Here is a 16,716-nt window from a genome sequence, read left to right as displayed (position 1 = left end):
CATTGGCACTGGCACTCGCTGGGGCACTAACACTCGCTGCGGCACTGGCATGCGTACTCGCTCTGAGGTATCGCTAAAGACCAATCGGTTACGAGTAGATCCCAGCCTATGTTCAATTATTAACCTTTTAATTATTTGATTCATTTTCTAAGATTATATCAGTGACCGCTTTTGAAGCTTTCATCAGGAATTTCTCTGCCAAAAAACATACTACACATCCAATGCACTCGTTGCAGAGTTTATGCCCAAGGCACATGCAATTTGGGTCCAGCCCAAAGAACCCCACAATATGTACGTATAGAAAAATGACATTAAAATAATGTTGTGTAAGCGAAAATTGCGTTTACAAATCCAATCTGTGTAGAGGCACGGAGATGCGAAATGCGAAAGGGAATGGGGCTACTACAGCGGCATGACTGTACCTAGAATGGGACTCGGAATGGGCGATAGAGAGCACAAAATGTTCGAGTTTTTATAGTAACGCCCACATTAAATTACAAGCGGTCAGATAACTTTGCCAATGGCACTTTGATGATGCCGTTTTCCATTTGCCGCCTGGAACCTGAAGCGTGGATGTGGACGTAGACGAGGCCGAGAGTGGTGGGGAGTAGTGGCATAATGCGGCGTCTTTTTGAAGATGAACAACTGCAGGCGCTTTCATTTCCACTGTCAGTGTGCGGGGTGCGGAGTGCGGAGTGCTGCGACATGCGGATGGGATGAACAGAAACCGCAGCAGGAGGTTGCGAGCGGGGGTAGTGGTTACCAAGTGGCAGGCCGTTCGCTTTGCGGCTTGCTGCGGACCGGACCACTCTTAGGAACGCTTCCTGTCACTTGTGGCTGGGACAACAGCCTCACATACTCGTACTCCTACCCGCACACACAAGAAAATACCAGTACTCATAGGCAGGAAGAGCGGAAGGAGGGTAGCGTGGAGCGGGAAGAGTTGCAGGCATCGGCTGAAGAGGAAACTTAACAAGCTGTTCAGGCAGGTAAATAGATAAACTTTCACCGCATGCTCGGCAATTTGACTCCGCTCTACATGCATGTACATGCAAGGTGTTGCCCCAACGGAACTGACCAGGAGGCACGGTGAACAGTGCCGTGGCAGTACCTGGACAGAGAATCGGAGGATCGATTGGCGAACACACATTCCAGAGCCATGGACAAACGTTTCAGATTTGCAAAACATTTTATTCAGTCAATGTCACAACAACAACAGCAACAGCAACAAGGAGAAAACATCTATGTTGTGAGGCCGCATCCTTAGATACCCTTGCAGAGCCCAAATCAGGAATCGTTTGGGCTCATTAGGTACCGAAACCTTTCAGGATTCTGTATGATACAATGCTCTGTTCCTAGGTGTTCGATTTATATATGCACGATCGGTAAGTGAAGCCTGTTATATCTATAAGTGACGGAAAATAACATTTCAGCGGCCGATGTTGATCCGGAATACTCGTACGTAGATCGGTCAAGATTCATTCGGTGGCCACAGGGAAAATTTGCTGTACCCTCCGCAAGGGTATAGCCACAAAAGCAGCACTGGTTCGTGCATGGGATGGTATAGAAATGGAACGTCTGTGTTTGCGGTGGCCCTGGGATGGCTACTGCTGCTGCTCCTCTTCCCAGAACTGCTCCTTCTCCTGATGCAACTGCAGCACGTCCATCAGTGGCCCATTGTCTGTGTCGCGCATACATAATGAAGCGAACCCGACCCGACCCGAGCTCGGAGCTGGACTGGACTGGACTGGAGTGGACTGGACTGGGCGAGCACTGCATTTACCTGACCTGGCCACCTCATCATCGTCATCATCATCGTCGGTAGAAAGAGTAGGACCCGGAGTTGAGGGCAGCTGAAGCAGAATCATAATAGTCAGGATGCTAGGGAGGTGATTGGCTGCTGCCTGCTGTTTGTTAGCGTTCATTGAGGACTCGAATCGGACTCCGGACTCCTGGGTCTAGGGTCGAGGGTGGAGGGTGGAGGCTCGTGGGTCTCTCGGTGTCGGATTGTGCATTGAAAGAAGCGCAATTAGCACTTCGATTGTGTTCAGTTGACGCGATTTGCATCAAATTAATGTTTTCATCAGCAGACAAACCGACTGCAGGCATGGGGCTCTGAATCGCATTCAGAGCAGTGGCCAAAACCGAAAGAAAATAGAAGTTGAATAAAGTCAAAAACAAAGTAAACCGTGTCATTGCTGGAGAGAGTACCCGGATTCGTATTGGCACAATGATGGCTTTAATATCGCAATGGAACTTTCTAGCTAATTTTGCTTACATTTCCTTGGGGAAACTAGTCAAGACTACTTGACAAGCCAAGTATTTCCACTCTTTCGAGACTTAGTTTTGTTAGAGGAAAGCAATTTCTTGATGGATTGTTAAGAGTTTTGTTGAAAATGCGATTGTTATGCGATTTCCTCATGTGATCAGAGGACGGCACGCGAACCTTCTTTTACGGTTTGTGTCGTCTGAAATCAATCTTCAAAGTACTTTTTCGACTCCTTTGAAACAAATATTTTGGAAGAAAATGTCAAATGTCAAAATGACTCACGAGAACGGCCAACTGTTCATACCATGATGAATGTACTTTGGTCCGTTTAATGCCCAAAGATGACTCTATCTTATGGTATATCATGTGACAATAACTAATGCAATACCTAATCCCGCACAGCATCCATCCTCTCGAAATTCGTTCTGCAGCAAAGGAACCACTACAGCCTCTGTCGCAGTGACAATGCCTGCTGCTTCATCACCAAAACTTGCACTAAGTTGATCGACGCATTCTTGTCTTGGATCGTAGAAAATCATAACACGGAAATGTTCATTTGTTAATTCAATTTTTTTTTCAAGCCTGATCGACCATAATATATTAAACTTTTCATATCTAAAAGGCTACGGACTTAAAAGGCAGCGCAGCAGCAGCGCACTTGCCTATGCACAACAGATAGGGCCTTGCCGACCACTGGTCTTGAGAAGACAAGTTTGTATTTTATGGATTGAAAAATCTGTAATTGATCTTTATTTTATATGGCTTCATAGCTAATTAATTGCTTTAGTTAGACAGGGACAATAAATGAATGCAATTAAACGGAATGGAATGGAAATGAATCTGCTGTTCAGAGCATAAGCAACTTATATCTGTATACTCTTGGGAATTAATTGAGCGCACACTTTGAACGATTGGAGGACAATGACTGGAGGAGTCGTCAAGCTCAAGGAGCGATGGCAACACTGAAGCAGCTGAGACAGTGGACGGGATGAATAAAGGCGATGACTGTCCACTCATTTGTGTTAAGAATACAAATGAATAATAAGTGCTGCAAATGAATGCCTGAACTAATAAAAGTGGATGAAGAGCGATGCTCCTCTTCTTGTGTAAACTCATAAAAAATTGACAGAAACTCTTAGTCGCAGCCCGTAGTAAAGGCAGAAAGGACATGAAGGAGTGATACTCGTAGTAACCTTGAGACACACCGCATCCATCCGCATGCTGATGGACTGTAACCATTCATGTCTAATTCTGTGACAGACTCCTTGTCCTTGCTCTTCCTCTCACACTAGTTGAACTCCAATTGTCATAACAATTGATTGAGGATTTCCCTCATTCGTGGAGGGACACTCCACCCCACAGTGTCCTCTCTGTTCTCTGTCTGCAAAGGGGAGGTATGGAATGATCTAAGTGTTTGTCCTGTCTCCTGTCTTGTCCCCCTATTACCGTCATCTATCTGTTCTGTTCTGTTCTGTTCTTTTCCGTTCTGTTTCGTTCTGTTCTCTCCTGTCTCCTGTCTCTTGTCTCCTGGCATCCTTTATTTATTTATTTTCTCTGGTTTCTTTCGCTTTCGCTTTGGTTTCTGGTCTTTCTTTTTTCTCTTCCCCCCCACACTTTGTCTATGGTGTATGGTCTCCAAGTGTGTGGGTGTGTGTATGTGTTTTTCTGTTTTTCCGCCTTTCCTTTCCTTTTCTTTCATTTGCCTTCAATGCAATTATACTGGATAAATATCTTCTTCCGTTTTAGCTGTAATTACAAAAGTTTAATTGAGTTTTCTCGGCTCGTTGTGTTCTTTTTTGCTGCTGCTGCTGTTGCTGCTGTTGTGGGTGTGGGTGTGGGATGGGCGGCAGAAGTTTTTCCCCAGCATTCGTCCTGAAGTTGTCGTATCGTTGTCGCCGTGGCTGCTGCCACTGCCACTGCCGCTACTCCTGCTGTTGACGTTTTACCATCCCGATCCCAATCCCAATCCCATCCCCAATCCCAATCTCGAATCCGGCTCTGACTCTGACTCTGACTCTTACTCTGGCCATGTCTTCCATCTGTCTGTCTGATGTCTGTTGTCTCCTATCAGCCGCCTCTCCACAGATACTCGTATTTTTCCATACCCTTTGCCAGGAGTATATGTAATTGTTTAAGGCTAATAATTTTAATGATATAATTGTCAAACCGTGAGAATATAGTAATGGGCACCCCATTCCCTGGCAACAACAGGTTTCATCTTAACCTCTTTCTATTTTTCCCTATTTTTCAGCAGCGAGTAAGTTGATTCCCATATCCCCATCACAATTGCAAACATTTTACTATAATATCAACGTTTATGGGGCCTTTTGTCTGGTTACACCACACTTTTTCCATCATGAAATATTTTTTTGAGAACGCACTTTCTTACAGCAGATCGCTGCCATGAGAGCTCGTTCAAGGGTGCCTACAGCTTCGACACCAAAATGCTAGTCTTTGCTTCTGGTTTGCTGGCTTCCTCTTGCTCTAACGCTGGTCTGGTTATTGTTGATGTTGCAAAAAGAGTTTCTGTTGTCAGGCTGCCAGGGCCGGCCTGTCTATCTCCTGGCCACGTGATTGTTTTCTTTTGCCGAGCCTCTGGCAAACACTTTGTTAACACCACACCCCCACACCGCCACACCCCCAACAGCGCATAATAAAAAGTGATTAAAAAGGAAATCAAGAAGGAGGCGGCTGGAATAAGTTCTGCAGTAAATTTATTGATAAAACTCGAACTCGGGCTGGAGCTCGAGCCCGAATCCCTGTCTTACCTCACTCACTTGGATGAAGGATGAGGGATGAGGAATAGGGGATGAGCTTGGGAGACGGCAGAGCATAGTCAATTTATATTTTAATAAATAGCGAAAGTGTTGAGCAACGTCAGAGGAACGCATCCCAGTGCTGAAGAGGTGCTGAAGTGGAGTTGACTCTGGTTAATTTATTCATTGCAAATTTACATGCTCATGTTTGCAAATTTAAAAACTGCACACACACCCGATAAAGGCAGGAGGAGCGCAGAGACAGAGATAGAGACTTCCAGAGAAGTTTATTCAAAGCAGACTTTCCCTTTAGTAATATGTAAATCGCATCCACAGAGCTGTCGGTGCAATGAGAGTACACTCTCTCGTTCTCTCCAGCATCTGCATCAGCGCCTCCACTTGTCGCTATCCTCAGCATTTAAATATCATTTTTAGCCGTCTCTGAAGGAAAGCAGAAAGCTCTCTATAGATTTCCAAAGGCAACATTCTAAGCCCTCCAACCCCATTGATTCGATTAGAGGTTTACCAACCCTGACCCTATTCATGCTACAATGTTTAATGTTGCTAAGAAGACACAAAGTACCCTGATGGGTAATTAACATTGAGGTATACATCTGTATTTTGCCATCATTTCTCCTTCTAATTAGACGCATTCGAAATGCACGTACGAGTGAGTATGTTCAGTTCTTTACTGTATTTTCGGTAGGAAAAACAAGAGTACTGGCATTTCCTGTCATTTTATTTTACCATAAGCAACATTGTTTTTATTTGATGTCAGTTCAAAGCTATTAGTGTTACGAGTGTGTTCATAAATCTACAATACAAAAAACATTGTTGGAATCGCTGGCTGTGCTGAAAGTTATCTCTTCTTTCTACGGTGAGTACGCCACAAGTGTGTCCACACTGTTCGGGGGTGGGATAGATCAAATGGGTTGACCTGCCGATGTGTTGACTTCTTTTCCTCTTCTCCTATTCTTGTCATACTTTCCCCCTTTTAACGGCGGCAATGGCAGAGCCTCACCCTAACGTGAGGATGTTGATGCTAATTTTGATTTGATCGCTAAAAGCGCTGCGTGGATATGAATGCCTCGCATTCGTCTGCGTAGACATTCACTTCTAATGTATGAATCTCCTGGCTGGAAGATGGTTAGGCCTTTGTTAAGCCCTGGTCCTACACTGCCAGATCTGTGATCCGTCCCAGTTCTATTCAGCTGTTAGTTTGCATAGTGATGGAGTCTGTTCTTGATCGTCGGTTCACAAGACTCGCAAGATAAGTTCATCATTAGTGTGTTCGAGGACTCTTAGATTGAATGTTGGTCTCCATTCCCAGCCGTATTGCTCATTGAAAGGCTTCCCTCCTTTTCCAAATATTTCATCGAGGCACATACCTATCGCCTCTCACTCCCAAAGCATCTAAAGGAATACATTCCCTCTTCGTGTAACTAGGACGGTTTTGGCTGTGTTTATTATTAGCCCCTTGCTATAAAGGTGACTAAGTCCTTGGATTACGAATGATTCTGAGATAAACATTTGCTGAACGGACACTCTAGTTGTCGGATAGATGTTACTAAAAGAGATGATGGAAGAGCTCTTAGAAGCCGCTGTTCCGAACAAAATTGAACGGTTAATATAAGAAGTCAAGAGGTTATAGTCCGCTAACAGACTGAAGGTTATTTAGAAGAGATCTATCGGAGGAGAAGGTGGAATTCCGCTTAACCGACCTTGCACACCCCGGTGAAATAACGCATACTGTTTATTCCGGAATAAGACGAACAATAGCTACTGATTGTTCACCAATGGCCCTTCGGAATAGTTTGAATACTCGTAAGTAGGTCACACTCTCGTAGGTGCCAATCAGATCACATTCTCCTTCGTTTACAATAGATACATTTGATTAGCAAATATCTTAAAGTCGGCTTCAGCTTTTGGGTACCCATCGAAAGCGTTGGCTGCGGGGCAGGGAAACGTTTCAAATCTAATATAATAAATTACATACGCTTGAGTAATTTAATATTTATGATGAAAGTATACCTAAGCATACACCCATTCCTCCAACTGGCAGGAGCTGGAGCAGGAGCAGCCCTTCCCCGGAAGGGCTCTGCAGCCCCCACACCGATGGGGTGATTTCCCCTCAGCCAAGTCAGACATATCCAGGACTTATCCACACCCATTTCATATGCATTGGATAAAAAGGAATTCGCACACATCGGTTCGGTCGGGTGGAGTACGGCATCGGGAACGGGGAACGGGGAACGGCACTCCTGTCAAAACAAATCCGTAAGAGATTACATTAAAAGGCGCATTTGGACAGCTCAATCGCAAAATAGCAAAACATTCCTCTAGATCTGGTTAGGGGGCTCTGGCTCTGGCACTGTCTGTGTATTTGTGTGTCAGGGTATGCGATATCCCCAATGGATTTACTAGACGCCAACACCCAAATCAAATCTGCACCCACACTCCACACTCTCCTCCTCTCTGCTCTCCGCAGAGCCCTGGCGACGCTCCCGGTTCCGCGTTCGATGGAAATGATGGAAAGTTCCCTTATTCAAGCTGACAGTAGTAGTTTCTTTTTACGAATTCATGTAATCTTTCTACGTGGGTCGCTTTTTTAATCGGCAAACACTCCACGGGAGATGGGAGGTGGGTGATGGTGGGTGGATGATGGGATAGGGTGCGCTGCGAGAGGCTGTCAAGCCGTAACAAGGTTTCGCCTGATTCAATAAGCGATAAATTATGTTAATTTCAGATTCTGTTTTCAGATAAATGCAACAGATGGGAGAAGCTTGAGACATATGTATGTATGTAGCTACAGGCTCAGTTATAAATATATTGAAAAATGTAATAAAAGGGACAAATAAGAGTAGCATCCACGTCCCTAACGGCTAGATGTACCTTCACCTTCATTATAGAAACGATTAGTAAAGGCTTTCCAAGTCTCTGATCTTTATGACACATTCATTCGAGCGAAGAGCGTAATGTTATTTTCTGCACATTGATTCCATCTAAAGGTCTAACCCCTCAGAGCTCTTTCCGCTCTTCTATCACACTCTTCTAGCGTCACTCTTCACCCTAAAAAATAAAAAACCTTCACTGAAACCACCATCTTTGATGTGATGCTCTGGACAGGACACAACCTCTTACTTGTGTGATTTCCCTGTAAGCCGACAAATCAGCTTAGATGAACTGGACTGCAATGCAAGGGACTGGAGGCCAACGACTGGCCGGCCACTTACTAGTCTCATTTTTGTCCAGGGCACTCCTCGTACTCCTCGTACGTTTTATTTTTTTTATTTTTCCAGCACACTGCTGTACTGACAGTTGAACTGACAATCTGGAGGACCAAGCAACCGCAACCAGCGAGCGGCCTTTGTGATGCAAAGCGCAGTGGCAGTGGCAGCCAAGCCGCATTGCCACGCCCATTGAGCTGACAAAGGCCAGGTGCCGCAGGGCGGCCACGGGGGGAGTCTCCCAGTGCCACTCCATGGCACTCTATAAATTGTAAAACTATTTTCAATAACAGCACACAACAAGGATGCTCCTAGGAGCTGAGGTTTCTGATTATTTGCCTTCTACCCTGACACGACACGACCCAAAGACGAGCTGTCCGAGACGAACGATGGGTCTTGAGCGAACTACGGCGGAAGCTACGGAGGGAACTATGGAGGGAATCATCGCCTCGCCTGCTCGTGTCCGGACCGCTTCAGAGGGTCGGGTTTCGGCTCTGTCTACGGTTCTGGCTTTGGCTGCACCTGCAGATGGTTTTTGTCTTTGCTGGGGCTGGCTCCCTCTCGACTTTGGGCAACTTCTTGAAAATAGTCTTTTTCGGAACGGGGTTTCGGGGAAGGGAAGTCTAACAAAGTTTATTCTTTGGGTTTTTTCGGCTGTGGCTGTGGCTGTGGCTATAGCGTGTTTTGTTTTTTGTCTTTTCGTAATTTAGCATATTCCTTGCAGCACTTGTTGTCCTCTCCCATCCTTTCATCTCTCTGTGTTGTCTGCTGTGCTCTTAAGTTTTGCTTCACCGTTTGCGGTGTGCAAATGCAAATTGCTTGGCTTGCATATTTTCTACCTCCACAAAAACAGGTGGGTATGGGTATGGGTGGCTGGATGGTATAGGTATAGGTATATGTAGGTATAGGAATATGAATAGAGCTGATGTAGCTAAAGTGCGGCCAGGCATCCCAGAGCCAAGTGCATAAGTGGCTTCTTTCTGGAAATCATTTCCGAAGTCCGAGGGCTGGTGTCTCAAAGCCAACTAACTCTTTGATTCGATGGGTTTGATTCAATCAACTAAGGAAATCCTCAATTATAGAATACATACCCTAAAGCACAACTCAGTCGATTAAGCTGCTTGTAAAGCATATCTTTCATGGGATTAACTACGTGTGAACAGCGATGCGAATTGTGCGAAGAATAGTGATCTCCATTTAATCATTAACCTATGCACACATGTACACTCTTCGCAAGAACTCACTCACTGGCTAACTTTTTCTCTCACTCATCCATCCATCCATCCATTCACCCACTCTTTCGGCATTTCGATTGCGAATAAATATTGCTCCTCTCTCCCTTCTCTGTTTGTCTGTTGTCTTACGGTCGTCCGTCCAGATGTTTTGATTCAGTTTTAATTCATTTCACTTGGTGACCCAACCCAGCCTCGGTCTCCGTCTCAGTCCCTGTCCACGTCCACGTCCCCGTCCCCGTCCCCGTCCCCGTGCCAGACCAAAACCCATCCACAAGCAACCCATTGGAGCGCCCTTTGAGTGCTGACTGTTATTGCTCTTTCATTGTTTTTGTTATTTTATTTTGGTTTCCTTCTTTTTTGTTGCTATTAAGAAAAACGCCTCCAAGAATAATCGACTAAACGAGCGAGCAAACGGGAATTGGTTGTCCTCTACGCCCGCCTCGCTGTGCCACCAGAACAAAACCATACTGAGCCATATCCGCCATTGGACGATGTATCCTGTCCGCTTACTTGGGCCCAGCTCGACATCGACATCGACATGCAGCCAACCAGCCGGCAATAAAAATATGATTGTATTTTCGCTTGAGTTGTTTTCATTTCTCGATGATGTCGAGGGCCGTCTGCCATCCGCCAAACCACTCCCAGGAAAAGCCCAAGCCCAGAACCCAGAGCCCAACCAGACCAGACCGCAGTCTCAGGCACAGGTTCAGTGTGTGTCTGAGTCGTCGTCTCAGACTGCGACTCCGGTTGACCCAATGCATGGTTAAATCAGGCGAGTGCCAGCGGTCGACCATTGAACTGTTCCGTTCCGTGCCGTTCTGTGCTCTTCTGTAATGTCGGGGAATAGCGTTGTTTTTGTTTTCTTTGGGGGAACGGGAAAGGGAAAGGAAAAAGAATGAAGGAGAGCTGTGGATCCCATTTGAAATCAGGACGGCAACTCGCATATTCGCTACATTACATTCCTCGTTGCCATTAATCGTGCATCTCAGGACCTACTTCCAACCCCCAACTCAGCCAACATCTCCATCTCCATCCCCATCCCCAACATCCTTTCCCCTGTTCTCCCCCTCTCTAGTATTTACTCGAGTGATGTAATTTTTGAATAGCTTAAGGCGTCTCAAAATGTTTAGCAAGGCAAATCCTTTTTAAACGTCGATTTCCTTACTCCGTCTCGACCCCAGTCCCAATTCGAGGCCCAGCATCAGGATCCGGCTCCGGCTCTGGCTCTGGCTCCGTCTTAGTCTGAGGTCGTCTCCGCATCCCTGGCTATGGCTGTGCCCATGACCGCCTCTTGACCCTCTTGTGTGTGCGGTTGTTTGGGCTATTTGCATTTACATATGCATACTCGTATTCCCTATTATTGTTATTAATATCCATAAATTACTCCTATGTTAGTTTCTTTTTTCGTTTTGGTTTTCCCTCTTGAGAGTTAGTCGGGCAGAAGAATCTCGTTTCGTTTGCTTCGCCTTTTCTTCGATTTTCCTTCGCTTTTCTTTCGTTGAAAACCCATGTTTTTGCCCTTAACATACGAGATTAAGTTGTTTCTTAGCACCGTCTATGATTGATATTGTCCAACACTGCCATGTGTGGGTGGTTTCTACCGGTGCACATTGGGAAAGACGGCGAATATTCTGACACAAATTCAAAAATTTATAATTATATTTAATTAATTATAATTATACAATAAAAATTAAAAAAAAATAATAATACAAATTTATACAATAAAAATTAAAAAATAATATTTTTGATTTTTATTGATTAATTATTATTCTTTATTTTTGTTGAATAATTATTATTCTTTATTTTTATTGAATAGTTATTATTATTATAATTATAATTCTTAATTTTATTAAATAATTGTTATTATTGGATCAAAATAGTTATTATATAATTATTATTTTTTATTTTTATTGGATAATTATTTTTATTGTATAATTATTATTCTTGATTTTTATTGAATAATTATTATTTTTAAATTTTATTGTATAATTATTTTTCTTGAATAATTATTACTTTTGATTTTTATTGAATAATGATTATTTTTGATTTTTAATGAGTAATTATTAGTTTGGATTCATATTGTATAATTATTATTTTTGATTTGTATTGTCTTTGCTTAAAATAAAACTCAAAAACGAATGCAATTTTGAAATATACGTTTAATAGTGAGATCTAACAGGAGTGTGGAAACCAAATTTGGTTACTCTAGCCTTAATAGTCTCTGAGATTTATGGATGCCCCAGATTTTCGTCCTTTGCGGGGGCGGAAAAAGGTGTGTCGAAATTTTGAAACTAACTTGTCAGGGTCCGATATCACAGGAGTGTGGATACCAAATTCGGTTGCTCTAGCTCTTATAGCCTCTGAGATCCTTGAACTCACATTTTGCAATAGACAAAGCCGACCATGAAACCTGTGTGTTAGAGAGAGACAGAGCGAGAGATAATGAAATTTTTTTCTTGATTTTGGCTATAATAATTATACGGTCTGGTTCAGAATATATAGAAGGTATAGTCATCCTCTACGATTTTGCGTTTTCTGTTTTCTCGTATCTTTGAAATTGTGAATGCCAAAGATTTTCGCTCTTATTGGGCGGGGCGAAGTTTTTAAATATACTTGTAACAGTGACATATCACAGAAGTTCGGATATAAAATGTCGTTGCTCTAGCTCTTATACTCTTTGAGCACTAGGCGCTGATAGGGACGGTCAGACGAACGGATGGACAGACGGACAGACAGACAGTGCTCAATGGACTCGGCTATTGATGCTGATCAAGAATATATATACTTTATGGGGTCGGAAACGATTCCTTCTGGACGATACACACATCCATTTTAACCACAAATCTAATATACCCCTTTACTCATTTTGAGTATCGGGTATAATAACACCGAGTTTCCAAAATGATGCAAAATGATGATCGTATCGGTCTGAAATTTATCTCAGTTCCCATATATATCAATACAATTAACTGTATCTAGTTTCAAGTTTCTTACCTAATTTTTCGAATTTATGCAAAAATGTCGGCTGCCTGGCCCAATGTGCACTGATCTGATGGAGTAGTTGATGTGCTAGCGTGTTTTTCAACACTCATTTCTTTATTTTCTTTCATAGGACAGCACTGGCTGAACTATAAGCTAGGAGGTACTACCCTAAGCCCTCCATTCCATGTTTACAACAGCATTCTTTGGCATTGTCCAACAGTGGGAACGGAACGTTACCGCAATTGCGGCAACTGTTGATAAACGTGCCACGGCTACAATGAACTTGAAGAGAAACAAATATCCGAAAACAAAAGAAAAGTAGTAGTGAAAAAAAGGAAAAAAGAAAATTTGTAATGAAATTTTGTATGCTGACATTTCGAAAAATTGCTTTTTAACCTTTGTGCTGAGGTCCTCTCTTCCCTTTTCCCTCCTCCAGCTACAGCTTACATCGTGTGTGTCAGTGACATGTTAGACGTGTATCTGTATCTCGACTCACCATGGGTGGCCTGGCCCCACGACCCGGACGAGGACACGGACACGAACACGGACAGAGACCCCGACTCCGGCCCGTACCCGTACCCGTACCGAATGCAAAAGCAAAGTTGTGCAGCTTGCGAAAATCTGTAAACCGAAAACTCTGTGACATGTTTTTAAGTTTCTCAGCCTGGCATGCAGATTATTATTAGGTTGTCTGTCCGTCCGCCTGTCTGTGTGTCTGTCTGTCCGTCTGTCCGTTCGTTCGCTCGTTCGTTCATCTCTTGCTCTGACTCTGTCTCCGTTTTCTCCGTGTGCTTTCTCTGCCTGTCGTTTGCCAGGTGAGTCCCCGACAAACTTTGCCCATGTCCAGGTCCAGTGGGGGGGAATATCGGGACTCCGTGAGCCGGGAGCAAGGAGATGGGAGCCGGGAGCCGGGAGCAGGGAGCAGGGAGCAGGGATGATGGCGGTGGGTTCTGTGCCATAAGTTTTGTTCTAACAAACCAATTACTCGCACCAATTTCCAAAACAGGCTGACTTGCCTTTAACTTGCTCGAACATGGATATATGCAGCATGATGGAAGAGTTCGACTTTGAGATGCCAAAGAGCGAGAGTGGGAGAGCCAGGCCGACACAGCGACAGAGCGACAGATAGACAGACCTACAGACAGAGCAAGTTGAAGCTGAAGAAAATACAAATACGACTTTGAGTTACTTTTTCATTATTTTGCCAGGGAGTTTGTCCTTTTGCGTGTGCCCCCCCCCACACACACACACACACACACACACAGATACCCAAACACAGATGCTCGACAATACACCCACTGGTGGATGGTGGCACTGTGTGCTGCAATGTTCAAAACATTGGCAGATGTCGCCGCACTAGCAAAAGTTACGGGAGCGGCAAGTGGAAAGTGGCACAGCAGTGGAACCGGCAGCAGGTGGAGGGCACTCCGCCCCGCCTTGGGTGTCCCGCTCAGGGTTCCACTGAACACATGCCGACACAAGACATGCCAATGCCACCGATGCAGCCATCCTGCCAGCCAACCATCTCTTCAGCCTGCCAAGCCAAGAAACAGCCGAAGTCAGCCAACTCGAGTCAAACGAAAGCCAGCACATACATATGGAAAAAAGTTGCTACAAGTTTTCTTTTTTCTAATTTTCCTCGCTTTCTTTCTCAAATGCCTCTCTCCCTCCCTCTCTACGCCACCCTCTTCAGAAAGGAAACCAAAAACCACCAAGAACGAAGCCCTTCGCTTTCGTATTACCTCCAGATCGACTCCAATGGCATATACGGTGTAGTGATCCGATTCTGATCGGATCGGACACAAAATCTACACAGAATAAGGATCGATCGTTTTTAAGCATCAATTGTCCATGTGCATTGGATGAGGGCAAAGTCATAATACTCTCTACAAGGGTATACCAAGTGTAGGGCAAATGATGATGAGGAAAAGTATTCTGAAAATTAAATTAAGTAATGATAATTATTATATCCAAAATACCCATAGCCTTTTAGGCTCTGCCCACGGCTCTACTGCCCACTCGGCTTGACTCTGAATTCGTACCAGAACTCTAAAATAAATACACAGTCTTTGGCAGGGCGCAGTCGGTCCCAGTCTCGTAGAAAGTATGCCTTGTCATGCCCAAGTTGTATACATAATTTGCAACTCCATTTTGAACCATTGACGCTGGAAATTATCTGACCGAAAGACCCTACGTTGTAGGACTCTGGGACCGACTCAGCTGAACAGACGGGGTCGAAACGAAAAACGCCGCAATAGAATAGCTTTTTGGTCCCTTATTCATCATCTTATGGTATGGTCTTATCTTATCTATGGTGGTACATATCTTTTTTGTTAGATTGTATAAAAAAGGTATCGCCTGCGATAATACTAGAAAGAAAACTTCTTCGAAGACTCTGTATTTGTGTTTTTTGCAATCCGATCCGATCGTTTTGAGGGTCTGTAGGAGGTAGTTGTAATGCTCATCGGTTAAAAAATAATGTAATGTATTGTTAATGTATTTTATTAATTTTACCAACTCCGCTTCTTCCGTTCTCAAATAGAAATCGAATAATAAATCTTCGACGCCATGAGTGACGACTGTATTTCGACAGTGGTCCTCGATTGCGGATCTGGCGTGTGCAAAGCCGGATTTTCCGGTGATCAAACGCCTCGAGTGGTTTTCCCCACGGTGGTCGGCACTCCCCGTCAGGGCCTGAAGCTGAATATGGGCCTGCAGGACCCGTATGTGGGGCAACTGGCCTACTCCAGGCGCGCTGTGCTGAAACTCAGCTATCCCGTTCAGCACGGCCTCGTCACCGACTGGATAGGAGTGGAGATGTTATGGCATCATGCACTCCACGAGATGAGCATCTCTGCCGCGGACTACCCAATCCTGCTGACGGAGGCGCCCAGGACGACCATGGCCCATCGCGAAAAGGCCACTCAAATCATGTTTGAAACTTTGGAAGTGCCGGCCATGTATGTGGCCAGCCAGCAGGTGCTGGCCCTATACGCTTCGGGTCGCTCCACAGGAATCGTTCTGGACGTTGGCGACGGGTACTCCCATGCCGTTCCCATTTACGAAGGCTATGCCCTGCCCCACGCCATCCAGGTGCTGGACTGGGCCGGGGGCGATATCACGGAGTACCTCATGAAGCTGCTGACGGAGCGGGGCTACTACTACTCCTGCACCTCCCCGGCCGGTCGCGAGACGGTGCGCGACGTGAAGGAGAAGCTATGCTTTGTGGCCAGGGACATTAAGAAGGAGTTGGAGGTGTTTAAAGCCCAACCCGAGAAAACGTACACTCTGCCAGATGGAAATGTCATTTCCATTGGCGCCCAGCGCATACAGTGCCCCGAAGCACTGTTCGACCCCACCCTCATGGGCAAAGCTCCCGTCGGCCTGCACCAACTGCTCTACCAGTCCATTAATAAGTGCGACGAGTACATCCGGCGAGAGATGTTCGAAAACATCATGCTGTCGGGGGGCACCACGACGCTTCCTAACTTTACCGAGCGCCTGAAGCGGGAGCTCTCCGAACTGGCCGGCTCCAACACGACGGTCAAGATTCTGGCGCCAGCCGATCGCCAGTTCGCTTCCTGGATGGGTGGCTCGATTCTCAGTTCTCTGCCCTCGTTCAAAATGATGTGGATCTCCAAGGAGGAGTACGAGGAGGTTGGCCCATCCATAGTCCACCGCAAGTGCTTCTGAGCGGCAGATCCGTGCATCTGCATCCGTTCGGAAGTCAGATCAGTTTTAATTACAATCCAAATTCTCGTATCCATTTAAAGACAAGACACTGATACACTGATATTACAAGCGCTACATCGGCGGAATTAGGCATTGATTTTAATGATTTTTAATTTTCAAATAAAGTGAGAGTCCTTCATACTTTGGTCGAACAAGTGCTCCAATACCGTGCTATTTAAATGGTGATCTGTTGATTTCTTACAGACACAAAAGGCATAGACGGGTATGCCTTAATGGGTCGAACTATTCGAAACCAATTGAGGATATCTCACAAAAAGTCTAGGCCCTAGTATCTCAGGACCTCTTGATTATTTCCATGCGCTTCGGATTCAGTTTAGTGAAAGGGATTCTGAAAGAGATGCATAAGAGGGGGGCACACACCACAGATGAGCAGCTTGGGACTCCTCAAACGAGAATATCTGACATGTGGCATGCGGCAGGCGGCATACGTCATACGGCGTACAGCATATAGCAGGCAGCACACAGTACGGGTATAGAGAATTTTGCATGTGGGT

The 16,716-nt window shown here is 45.0% G+C and overlaps 1 protein-coding gene across 1 annotated transcript; it reads left to right on the top strand.

Annotated features, from left to right (window-relative positions):
- The first annotated feature begins 5,779 nt into the window (after nucleotides 1-5,779).
- Nucleotides 5,780-16,361, top strand: LOC108153720 (actin-57B-like). The gene is made up of 2 exons (XM_017283848.2): nucleotides 5,780-5,902; nucleotides 15,012-16,361. The coding sequence occupies exon 2, from the start codon at nucleotides 15,038-15,040 to the stop codon at nucleotides 16,160-16,162; it is 1,125 nt and encodes a 374-aa protein (XP_017139337.1). The 5' UTR covers nucleotides 5,780-5,902; nucleotides 15,012-15,037; the 3' UTR covers nucleotides 16,163-16,361.
- The last annotated feature ends 355 nt before the right edge of the window (nucleotides 16,362-16,716 follow it).

The sequence above is a fragment of the Drosophila miranda genome, chromosome XR (assembly GCF_003369915.1).
Source record: "Drosophila miranda strain MSH22 chromosome XR, D.miranda_PacBio2.1, whole genome shotgun sequence".
Classification (NCBI taxonomy): domain Eukaryota; kingdom Metazoa; phylum Arthropoda; class Insecta; order Diptera; family Drosophilidae; genus Drosophila; species Drosophila miranda.
This window is presented reverse-complemented; position numbering and strand designations above follow the sequence as displayed.